The sequence below is a fragment of the Lipophrys pholis genome, assembly GCF_963383615.2.
Source record: "Lipophrys pholis genome assembly, chromosome: 3".
NCBI classification, from domain to species: Eukaryota; Metazoa; Chordata; class Actinopteri; order Blenniiformes; family Blenniidae; genus Lipophrys; species Lipophrys pholis.
Window position 1 is genome coordinate 8,886,590 of NC_137627.1, and position 11,637 is coordinate 8,898,226.

Here is an 11,637-nt window from a genome sequence, read left to right on the forward strand (position 1 = left end):
TTGGATTCATAATGTGCATATACACGTACATATATACACACATATCCAATGCGCACTCTGCCCACATGACGCACAGTGTGCATGTTCCTGGATACAACACCACAAGTGAGTTGTGACAGTAAACTATTATTCGCCATGGCTGAAACGTTTGGTGTGTCACAAGAGATGAAAAATCATGATGAAGTGCGGTGCACGCCTAAGTTACACAACGTATAGAAAGTTGATGCATGCACATACATCTGTGAGGTGTGGCATCTGGAAAAGTTATAAAGAAGTACGCAGAGTGTCGTTGCTCTGACAGACCCCATAAGGACCTTTGTTCATTGTGGGGTGGTTGGTTGATCTGGGTACTATTTTCTGTGGATGAGTTTTTCTTAGTTTCTGGTCATTTACCTGAGGGAACCTTGTTTTTGTTTTTTTTAATTCTCAATCAAGCTTTCATCTCTGGATGGCAGTTTTCTGGAAGTAGTAAAAAGCAGTAAACATCCCAGCGAATGCAAACAGCTCCTGAGCTTGTGGCAGTGTGGTCATGAATGCAATTTGTACGTGTCCATTCGTATACAAATGGGCTGAAACAGTTTTTTCTACAGGTCACACATGAAGCTGTGGACACACAACTGATTTAAAGATTCAAGTTTAATTTCTTTCAAGGTACAAATACAGTGAAAGACTTCAGAGAAAATGTTTTTGAATGATTTTACAAAACCAATAACAGAGGCAACCAGAACTTTCAATTACATCTTAAAGTTGTCACATGAAAATAGAACTCAGGATCTGATTCTGTCAATGAAGAAGTGGCCAAGACTGTAATGAAGGCCTCAGAGTCCCAGAGCATCTTTCTGCACACTGCAGCCCAGAAGAGCATTTCCAGCATCCACACATTCTGTCACGTTTGGAGCTGAAAGAAATGCACACAAGAAAAGCAACCGTGGATTCAGACAATCAACTTTTTCAACCAGAGCACAAGGGTAGATATCCAGATGAATTAATGTGGTCATACCATTCTGAGCCTGAAGCCACAACACAGCCTTTCTGGCCAGAATCTCCCACTCGTCCTTTGCATCAGTGTGAAACTCATGAAGCCAGGTTAGAGCCAGAATGGTGGCCCACACTTCACTTTTCACCTAATTCACCAAAACAACGACAAACATGAGAGACGGATTAAAAACAGAACAAAGTGTCTCATTATAAAATGGAACTGAATCTGAAGACGGTATTGTTTCAGCTGCACCACAAAGACATAAACCAAACATAACCAAATCAACACGAGCAGCATTTACTGAATGTAGAACTACAAATATCGAAGTTCATGCACAAGAATAAACAAACATAAAGAGAAGGCGACACAAGCGAGACTCTCAGGCAGCAGAGTGAGAAGCCAAATGTTCTACTGAGAGGAGATCCGTCTCTGGAGAGTGACCCTTCAAAGTCAAACTGAGCTTTCACCAAGCCATAGTTCTCAAACAACCCAGAGGCTTGGCTATCTATAGTGTCCATCACTGGCTCTTGTTGTGGTAGCAGCTGGGTTGAGCTGTCTTTGAGCTGGAGCTGAAGGATGAACCCCTGAATTTTCCTTCCTCTGACAATGACTCACCGGGGCGGGTTTTGACTTTTCCACCTCTTTGCTCGTCTTTCCCAGTGCGGCAGCCAGAGCTGCGTCCTGCATCCAGAAACCTGAAGCATTTTGGAGGGAGACCAGCTGCAGCAGAGGGTCACAGGGTGGCTGCTTCACAATCGCATCAGCCATCTCTACACCTTTGTCAGGAAACATGGCTGTAGAGGAAAACAACCACATTTTGCCAAACTTTTACATCAAAATACCAACATTTTCTCTATTGTAAGGATTGACTAGAAATAAAGAAGGTGACAGGACACGGCCTTCAAATGTTGGAGAAGTGCAAAAACAAACAAATTCTGGAAGATACGCATTAGGTCCTCATTGTGTATTCATTCATCCATCTTCATACCACCTGATGAAACTGCAGACGATGGGAAATGTCACACACACCCACATCCACACTCTCTGGTTGAGTTACATTTTTACAGCACAGGGAACCAAAGAAGGCCGCGATATCCTTGGTCTGAGTTACAAACATGACGGCCACCATGCAGGCCTTTTGTTTAAAACCTTCTGAGGTCAAAGGTCATTAAAAAAGGTTCCTCATGTATTTTTTTATTTTATAAGTGAGGGTCTGTGTGTAATTGCTCTGTGAAGTTCTCCTAAAGAAAAGTACAGTTTTACTTACTCCTCATTTGTAAAGAGCAACCCTTATCCTTACCCACATCCATAACCTCATCATTGCTCCTCAGTGGAAGATTCATTCCCAGAGCCTCTGCATTGGGACAAAGTGATATGGATGAAGGTCATTTAATTATCACACAATGAGAAGTGCAAAACCACGACGGCCATCATGCAGACACTCGACAAGGAAATAACAATACTGAATCATGCAGGCAGCAAACAAAGAGCAATCAAATCCAAAATATTTTCAACTTTAAAATTGTCCACGTAACTGTTTTGGAACCTTGCCATTTACTGCACTCTTCATCCTCTCAAGTTAACGAGGGAATTCCAGATCATTTTTTTCAGCTCACTGTTGCTCAATGAATTCAGTGGAAACTATTTTCACTACATTTAGATCAAATTATTGCAGAGGTCATCACTGATGTTCAGTATTTCAAAACAAAGAACTGAAAGACCTGTCAATTCAGTTTTAAAATTTTCACTGTCGTTCTTCAGTTGACAAAAATAGTGAGAGTCAAATATGAAACATGACAAGATTTAAATGTTAAAATTTATGTTCATTCGAGTTTGTTTTTTTTTAATTACCTTTCTGATGTGACTTTCCCGCTGAACAGAAAGGTTTGAAAAAAGAACAGAGAATAATATTAGAAAATGAGCATGAAAGTAAGCCAAGAAAATATCAACTAAACTACTTCCTTTTAGAACTTCTGATCTTCTGAATCGAGCTCATTGATCACAAAAAGCAGTTTAAGCACACCCTGTATAACTCTGCCTTCGAGGAACAAGTACTTTTTTGGTGCTTGGCCAGAGCCGAGGCCACAAGTTGACTGTTTGTTAGGTAAAGTGCGGGATCGCGTTGGTGACAGGATGGTGTTTACTGGTAGCGTGTTAAGCTCTACTATGAAACCATCTCTCATTTCATTGTCATCCACACACACAGATTAGTCACAAATAAATGCTGATGTCTGCCATTCAAAGTGCCTCTGCACCTTCGAGTTCAGTGTCTTGTGAAGAAAAAATAACACTTGGGCACATTATTAGAGATTTAAGCCAAGTTCGCCAACAACCCTGGAATTGTAAAATGGCACAGTCTTCCAGCTAAGCCATGATCGCAACTTATTAGAAGTGATGCCCCGCACATCTTGAAGATTTTATTTTATTTTAGGGTTACATGCCTCATGCCTTCATGAACTCAGTCATGAGCCAGAATTTTTTCAGTGAACAAAATTCCCTTTTGCATTATATGTTACGTTTGTCACATTTCATTGTTCTAATAATTCAAAAAACAGGAAACGTGAGTTGATGTGTTTGTAATCTGATTCCATCAATGTTTGTTGTATTGAATTTAACTTTGTACTTACGCATTTTTGGTGGAGTCTTTGCTTTAGACTTTGACTTAGATACTATAAAAGAAGGACATATTGCCTAAATTAGAGCAAGAGAATGAAGCACTCCTACCAAACACATCGTGCTTTAACCTAAATCTGTACACAATAATATTGTAAGACTACAACTGTATCAAAGTGAGGTAATTAAAGTCGGAAAACAATGTGTCTTGTTATTTAGTGTGGATTACTGTTGAACCTCATTGTTTGGTTGATTGCAAATAAAGTTTGTACTTACACATTTTTGGTAGAGCAAAACTGCTAACTATAAAATAAGGAGGACAAAAATTAGAGTAAGAGAATGAAGCACTCCTACCAAACATATCGTGCTTTAACCATCGTTTGACTGCAAATAAACGTTTTACTTACTCCGAGCTGGCATAGAACGCTTCCGTGGCATGAATACTGTCATGATAGAGAGCGAGAGAGAGAGAGAGAGAGAGAGAGAGAGAGAGAGAGAGAGAGAGAGAGAGAGAGAGAGAGCGAGATATTACATCTCAAAAAATAAAGCCGCAAAACAATGTGTCTTGTTATTCAGTGTGGATTACTGTTGAACCTCATTGTTTGTTTGATTGCAAATAAACTTTGTACTTTCACATTTTTGGTTGAGCATATCTCATCACTATAAAATAAGGAGGACAAAAATGAGAGCAAGAGAATGAAGCACTCCTATCAAACACATCGTGCTTTAACCATCATTTGACTGCAAATAAACGTTTTACTTACTCCGAGCTGGCATAGAACAGCCCTGTGACATCATTCCTGTCATGATAGAGAGAGAGAGAGAGAGAGAGAGAGAGAGAGAGAGAGAGAGAGAGAGAGAGAGAGAGAGAGAGCGAGATATTACATCTCAAAAAATAAAGCCGCAAAACAATGTGTCTTGTTATTCAGTGTGGATTACTGTTGAACCTCATTGTTTGTTTGATTGCAAATAAACTTTGTACTTTCACATTTTTGGTAGAGCACATCTTATCACTATAAAATAAGGAGGACAAAAATGAGAGCGAGAGAATGAAGCACTCCTATCAAACACATCGTGCTTTAACCATCATTTGACTGCAAATAAATGTTTTACTTACTCTGAGCTGGCATAGAATGATAATTCTGTATTATCATTCCTGTCATGATAGAGAGAGAGAGAGAGAGAGAGAGAGAGAGAGAGAGAGAGAGATTACATCTCAAAAAATGAAAAGAAAAAACAAACACACAAATCGCCCAAACTCATAGAGAGAAGTGGAAATTGGACATACCGTAACCAGGCAATGGAACGTTTCGACGCACCAAAGGTCCTTGGATCGGCTCGCCATCACCTTTGTTGACAGCAATGAAAGCAGTGAAACAACTGCTCACTCCTGATTGGATGCTGAGAGCCACCACCTTCTCCTTCACTCCTGCCTCTTGGTTCCCTCTCGGCTCTCTTCCCTCCATCTCCAAAGAGCGAATCAGAGTCCGAGCGCCCAGCCTGTGGACTGTTAATCTGGAGACACATTTCATATCATGTCTCTAAGCAACGTCTCTCTCGTCAGTCACACTCTTACTTGTCTCACTGTTTTAAACAGCAGATCAAAGTTAGTTGCTTCAGTCAGAAGAGCGCCTGACCGCAACAATAAAGCTATCAAATACAGTATTGACCTGAAGATGAGATGGAATTTTTCCATGAAAATAAGCCGAACAAAGCAGGGATATTATACTTTTACTTGGAACTTTGTGTCATACAGAGTTCTGCATCACCTCACCGGGTCTCAGATACAAGAGGAACAAACTGAATGAGACCCACAGACACCTGACTGAGGCCAACAAACGTTGGGTGCGTTCAATGACATACAAGTGGTCAAAGGAGTTTTTAATGCATTATCTGAAATGACTTGTATCAGAAGAAAAAGTATGGCAGAAGCAGCCATAGTGGAGGAAATGTATAGGCTAATACACAGGTGGCTGTATATGTCGTAATGTACATATGACTGGACGTAACAAGGAAATGCCACTTTAAATAGTCATAGTATTTCAATACCTATTATTCTTTATAATTCTTATCTCATATATTTTGTGCAATGTGAAGCTGCTGTGAAAACTAAATCCTGCTTTACCCAGTATCTTCTTCTGGTTTCAGACTGAAGTGCAGCTGGTTCTGAGTGAGATGACCTGCCAGGATGTACTTCACCGTCACGCAGCCCTTTGCAGCCTCTGAGCTCTGATACGACATTTAGGATATGAAGATCGTGTTATGTTACTGTCGAAGTAACTTGATGAAATTTTTAAAAAAAAATCAGCATGAGTTATTGGAGCTCACACCTGTCTAGTGATTTGGCCGTAAACCAGCGAACGCTGACCCTGGAAAAGTGCTGTGATTGGTGGAGAGAGGACAGTGACAGACACGTCCTTTGGCAAATCCCATGTGATGGAAATGTCCACCACGGCCGGCTGCAGAGCAAATCGCAGCGACTGCATCACCTGAAATATTCAGATGAAAACTGTTTGTAGAAGGCGATTCAGTTTTACTTGTTGTGACCACAATCTCAATGATTGTGTGACGGATTATCTGTGTGTATTGTTGTACTTTTGGCTGCATCCTGTCAGTTCCTGTGATGAACTGAGCGTAACCCCCTCCCTCTTTGGCCAATCCGTTGATGAGAGCAGAGCTGGCTCCTTCCCCGATCCCAAAGGAGAAGCACCTGCAACACGACAGTTTCCTTCTAAAATCAAAATATCTTTTATTACTAGAGCTGCACTCCTGGATCGGTTTTTGGGGGTTTACCTGTGGGAGCCTGAATTCTTCTTCACCAGATCAATGACTGCCTTGGTGTTCCCCACCTCTCCATCAGTGAAGACAAACAGCTGAGAAGGAGAGTTTGGAAAAAAAAACAACAACCATTTATTAGACACAACACTGGACAGAGCTCAGCAAAGGTCCTGAAAAGCAGCAGGCAGTGTTTGACTATGTGTAAGAACACTTTGCGCTGGTTTGTGCCAAACTGTGACACACAAACTCACTCTGGCGGTATGTGGAGCAAAGCCTCAGGCACTCAAGAGGAGATATTTGAAATAATGAATATTACAAAATAGCACATTCATTGTTGTCACACATTATGTGAAGTCATCCTACAATCTGCAGCCTTATTAACCTGGACCATCGTCACTGGTACGACCGGACACCACCAATGATCTGAGCAGCCCGAAACATTCAAGTGTGACCTCAACTATTGCAGCAGTCAAAATCACCCAATAGGGTTAAATAACCAACATTTCCATCCACACACTGGCTGACTAAAACTTACGCTTACATTATAGTCTTCATCCCCCCAAGAAGCTCCCTCTCAATCAGCTTATTTAAACATTTATGTTCCTGCCCTCCTCCACCTTCCCCAGAGACACATCCACCAGATACTGAGTGAGCCTCTTCGACGTAGAAAGACACTTTGAAGGACCCGAAATGTATTTATTATGCCGTTTTCTTCTGCAGGCTTCGTAGCATCCCCCCCAAAGAAACAGCACTAATTAATAGCTTGAAATGCCAAGAATAGAGTTTTTAAGCCTTTCTTGGGTTTCATCACCTGAAGGAGGGATTAAATGCATCGTCTGAGGTTCAATATACACTTCTGTGCCCCCTTTTGAACCTCAGACAAAAAGTGAAGCCCAAATCTTCAAAACAAATTGGATTGAGAATGTTGAGAACCAGGACCTGCTTGTGAGACGACACCTCTCATTGGGTTTGGGAGCAGCGAGAGGAAGTTGAAAGTGAGAAGGATGTCTGGCCTGCTGTGGAAATTTCTAAAGTAAGCAAAACTGAGGAGATGTTATAACTTTGACTACTTGTTGAATTGCTGAAGTGTCACAGAGAGCACGTGGCTTCTCGTACAGTTCTGTGGTGTTCAGCCTGTGGAGCAGCCCTTCTACACAGGTGCCACTGTAGCCTGGTCAGGCTGAGAGGTCTGCGCTGTAATGTGAAGAAACCAGAGACAAAGAGGCAGGACACCTTGTTAGAATGAGTACAGTCTTTATCCCTTCACTGCAAAAGCAGGGATGGAAAATGGATGGATGCAGGTTCTTGTACTGCTCGCCTCACCGCCATTTCTTAGAAGGTGCCATTGTAACAACACACAAGTTAAAGGTGTTATTCATATGTATGTTTAGAAACATAATGCATAAATTGATGAGGTTAATCATTTTCTATTTTTTTTTTTTTTTTTAATTCAGCCTTTATTTAACCAGGAAGAAATTTATTAAACTCAAGATCTCTTTTACAAGGGGGGCCTGGCCAAGAGGTCTGCAGCACATGTCACATCATCAGATTTCAAAATCACTTGAGGTATCTGTTTCAGAAATACAAGAGGTGTATGGTAAAATGTTGTTAAAAAAAACAGTAAAATGAGGTGTGGTCAGTATGAGCTTTGAACCAAACAAGCTTGTCAGCTGCACAATAAATGTGGACACAAGCATGAAAAGTGTTACAATGGAAAAATATTTAAAAGACATTTTGTCCAACCAGCCCAACCTGTCCAGGTATGTGTGTGGCGAGTGCGTACATCTATTACTGTTACAGGAACTGGGAACCTGTCTGAACGCTCACAATGTGGGGACTTGTCTTCATAGACAGAAAGCAACGTGTGGACAAAATAAATGACTGAAAGTGAGCTCTCCATGAAAGAACCCATCTCAGACATGTGGTCTCATGTACACAATGCAAGTGAAGCATGAAAATGTGCCTGTGTGTGTGTGTGTGTGTGTGTGTGTGTGTGTGTGTGTGTGTGTGTGTGTGTGTGTGTGTGTGTGTGTGTGTGTGTGTGTGTGTGTGTGTGTTTGTGTTTACTTGTCTCGGCTGACTGGGAATGCAGGGCTGGTCATAAATATGCTCGAGAGGCCTCAGAATTTCTGTTCCTCCCAAATTTGCCTCCATCACTCCAACTTGCTTCAGAGCCTCCTCCATGGTCTGCTGACTGTACTCCACACTTTTACTGCAATCACACAGACACATGCAAAAGTCAAGGATGCATGTATCTATTTTAAACCAAAGAAAAAAAAAAATGACAATATGAATGAGGATCTATTCACGGGAAGATGTGCTCAAAGTGGGATCCAAAACTGTAAATGTTGAAATAGCAGCCCATTGGTAAGCTCTTCAACAGCAGCAGCAGCGTATCCTTCAAGAAAGAGGAAAATATGAAGGCCACGGCATAGATGGGCGACGAAAGAGTTAATAACAGCAAGAACAAAAAATACCCGTGCACTGCTTATGCGAGTCTGATTTCTGGCTATGTTGTTCATATGGGCGCCCATACTTCCTGATCGATCCATCAGGAACACAAACTCTCCAGAGGAAGCTACTGAAGACATGACGGACGGAGGAAACTCAGGGAACAGGCTCACCATCACCACTGGATCACCCATCAGAGTACCTGAGACACAACACAGAGAAAACACCAACAATCTATTTGTTGCTTGGAGGATGAAGACATAACAGTCATTATTACCACGCAAACTAAAAACATTTGCGCTCACCAGGTGCTGCAGAGGCCTGTCCTGCTTCCACCACCGCAGTGGGCTGGTGGGCATCTTTGTAATATATCAGCAGTTCAACATCTCTGTCAAACTTGTGTCCTGCACTCAGCTTCACCTGCAGGTTACAAATACATTATGATAAATGATGATATGATACCTTGTTCTGAGTGCAGAGGATCAACACACACAGCGGACACATCGGCCCGCGACCTACCGTGGCCTGGGTTTGTTCTGCGTTCAGGTACTGGAGAGGATCCAGGGAAGAGTTGGATTCCACCTTAGATATGGGACGAGGAGAGGACACTCGAGCAGAGAAGGACAGACTGTAAGGAACCAGAGAGGCTGGAACAGAGGTCACCTGGACCGAGGGTCCTTCACTACCTGCAAACAACATGAGAAACAACTGGAAATGAATCCAGTCCTGTTTGAGTAGAGATTAGTGAAGACAGAAGTTTCAGATAGGACTCCTACATACTACATTACTGTGAATAAATTATATTATAGGACATTTAGCTGAATGTTTTTTCTGTTCCAGCTGGTCTTTTTACCCTGAGGTTGGTAGCGAGGGTTGAGCACAGCAGGCAGGCAAAACCTCAGCCCATCATCAGCCTGCACGGTCAGCTCAGTGACGTACTCCAGCCTGATGGAGGCGCTCTCTCCTGGAGGCAGAGAGCCCACACTCATGGAGAAAATATCTGGACTCTGATCACTCTCCTCCAACAGGAAAGCCTGCTGACCGGAGCTCAGGGCGTCATCATACTCCTCACGAGCCTGCAGGACAGGAGACACATGTGAGCCACGTTCACTCCCACTACTGGATGTTGTACTCAGTACATCTGCTCCTGTTCTGCTCACCTCCTGTTTCTCCTTCACCTCAGCGACAATCTCCTTCTGGCCCACCTTGGCACTGAAATGACAGACGGCAGCATCTCCAGGCAGAGGGAAGACGAAAACCGCCTCGATGGGTTTGTCTTCTTTGTTCTCGTACTTCAGAGTGGAGACCAGTGTCGCCACATAGTCCCTCACCTCCAGCTCCACATCAATGCTCTTCAGAGGGACTGATGGAGAAACACACCGTCACAAGCAGAAACATTCAAACACAATTTTCATCATTTCAGCTGTTTACATCCCCACGATAGGTCTGACGTGAAACAGTCAAGATGTCTGAAGTGAAAACTTTCAAGCACACACACACACACACACACACACACACACACACACATTACCTGGTTGCTTCTGGGCAGTCAGCAAACCACAGCAGTTCACCATCATTTCTGAAAATAAGAAGATGTTTCATCACACTTGTGTTTTCACAAGAAGAAAATAATAATGGAATATATTATTAATTTTGTTTAAAATACATCAGACTGTCTAATCACAATTTAAAAAACACAATATCTAAATGATGCCTTTAATAACGGTGTTAAGTCACTTAACTCCATTTGCACATTGCTTGTACACAACTATATTAGTTTGCAGAATAAACACTGCAGGTATGTCTCAGTAGAAACTGTGACTCTCTTTACAGTAACTGACAAACATCAGGACACACGGAAGTTCCAGTCATCCACCCGATCCAGCAGCTGTAAATAGACGCCACGCTTTTCACTACGTCATCATTCAATACTAGAATAAAATCAAGAGATCTTACCTCTAAAGATGTTTAGGTTACTGTTCCAGAGACACTTACGGTGCTGGCTCTCCAAAACTGTGCGCAGATTTAATACAGTGACAGTTTTCCTTATTATTTACAAACAGAAATTAACGCCCATCAGGGGAAGCTTGATTTTCTTCCACAGGACTACCGGATGGGCGGAGCTACTGCAGTGGAAAACCCAGTCTTGTCTGTCCAATAGCTTCATGTTAGGAAATGAAATGTTTTTTTTGTTTGTTTTTTTATGTTTATTGTCAATTTTAAAGTGTTGCTAAATGTTAAATATCTATCATACTTTCACATATGAGGCAAAAAGCCTGGAGAGTATGAGGTACCCTATTGTATTTGGTCATGAATGGATTATATCATACTGGGTATTTTTATTTAACTTTTTATTTTCCTGACATTGCAATTACTATTGCAAAAACACATCAGCAGTAGGGTAAGACTCTCACGACGGTCTAATCCCACCTCACGTTCCCTATTAGTGGGTGGACAACCCAACGCTGGGTGAATTCTGCTTCACCATGATAAGAAGAGCCGACATCGAAGGATCAATTATAGTTAGATGATCACATAATTATTCTAAAACTGACGAGTGGTTTAGAAATGATGGAGTGGAAAATTGTTCAGTGATTTCAACATTTGCATCCATCAATTGAAACTCTGAATCACCTCAACTTTCTTATTTTCACTGATAAATTATGAAAACCAAAAAGACGTTCATGTACAAGACTTAAACAAACATAAAGAGAACGCTACACAAGCGAGACTCTCAGGTAGCAGAGTGAGGAGTCAAATGTTCTACTGAGAGGAGATCCGTCTCTGGAGAGTGACCCCTTTATGTCAAACCGAGC

General features: G+C 41.8%; 1 protein-coding gene across 7 annotated transcripts; it reads right to left on the bottom strand.

Moving 5' to 3' along the window:
* Positions 1 to 618: 618 nt before the first annotated feature.
* Positions 619 to 10,932, bottom strand: LOC308107787 (von Willebrand factor A domain-containing protein 5A-like). Of its 7 annotated transcripts, none has more exons than XM_080460280.1 (24): positions 10,778 to 10,932; positions 10,353 to 10,400; positions 9,982 to 10,184; positions 9,675 to 9,897; positions 9,341 to 9,507; positions 9,127 to 9,241; positions 8,848 to 9,023; positions 8,680 to 8,768; positions 8,438 to 8,582; positions 6,386 to 6,465; positions 6,188 to 6,302; positions 5,923 to 6,081; positions 5,718 to 5,821; positions 4,881 to 5,107; positions 4,710 to 4,748; positions 4,357 to 4,392; positions 4,000 to 4,035; positions 3,869 to 3,895; positions 3,607 to 3,648; positions 2,831 to 2,851; positions 2,280 to 2,333; positions 1,595 to 1,773; positions 1,001 to 1,124; positions 619 to 898 (listed from the first exon to the last, which is right to left on the bottom strand). In XM_080460280.1, the coding sequence occupies exons 2-24, from the start codon at positions 10,396 to 10,398 to the stop codon at positions 819 to 821; spliced, it is 2,487 nt and encodes an 828-aa protein (XP_080316406.1). In that variant the 5' UTR covers positions 10,399 to 10,400; positions 10,778 to 10,932; the 3' UTR covers positions 619 to 818. The 7 variants fall into 7 exon arrangements, with proteins under 7 accessions (XP_080316406.1, XP_080316409.1, XP_080316408.1 ...); XM_080460283.1 differs by having other exon boundaries at positions 4,357 to 4,376; positions 4,733 to 4,748; positions 10,778 to 10,918; XM_080460282.1 differs by lacking the exon at positions 4,357 to 4,392.
* Positions 10,933 to 11,637: the final 705 nt, after the last annotated feature.

What these genes read in the sequence shown, in the direction of transcription:
- LOC308107787 (XM_080460280.1), bottom strand. Translation starts at nt 10,398, where the DNA reads ATGATGGTGAACTGCTGTGGTTTGCTGACTGCCCAGAAGCAACCAG. An exon ending in AGGTGAAGGAGAAACAGGAG is followed by an intron (nt 9,898 to 9,981) that starts GTGAGCAGAACA and finishes CCTGTCCTGCAG; the next exon opens with GCTCGTGAGGAGTATGATGA. An exon ending in AAGAATTCAGGCTCCCACAG is followed by an intron (nt 6,303 to 6,385) that starts GTAAACCCCCAA and finishes GTCGTGTTGCAG; the next exon opens with GTGCTTCTCCTTTGGGATCG.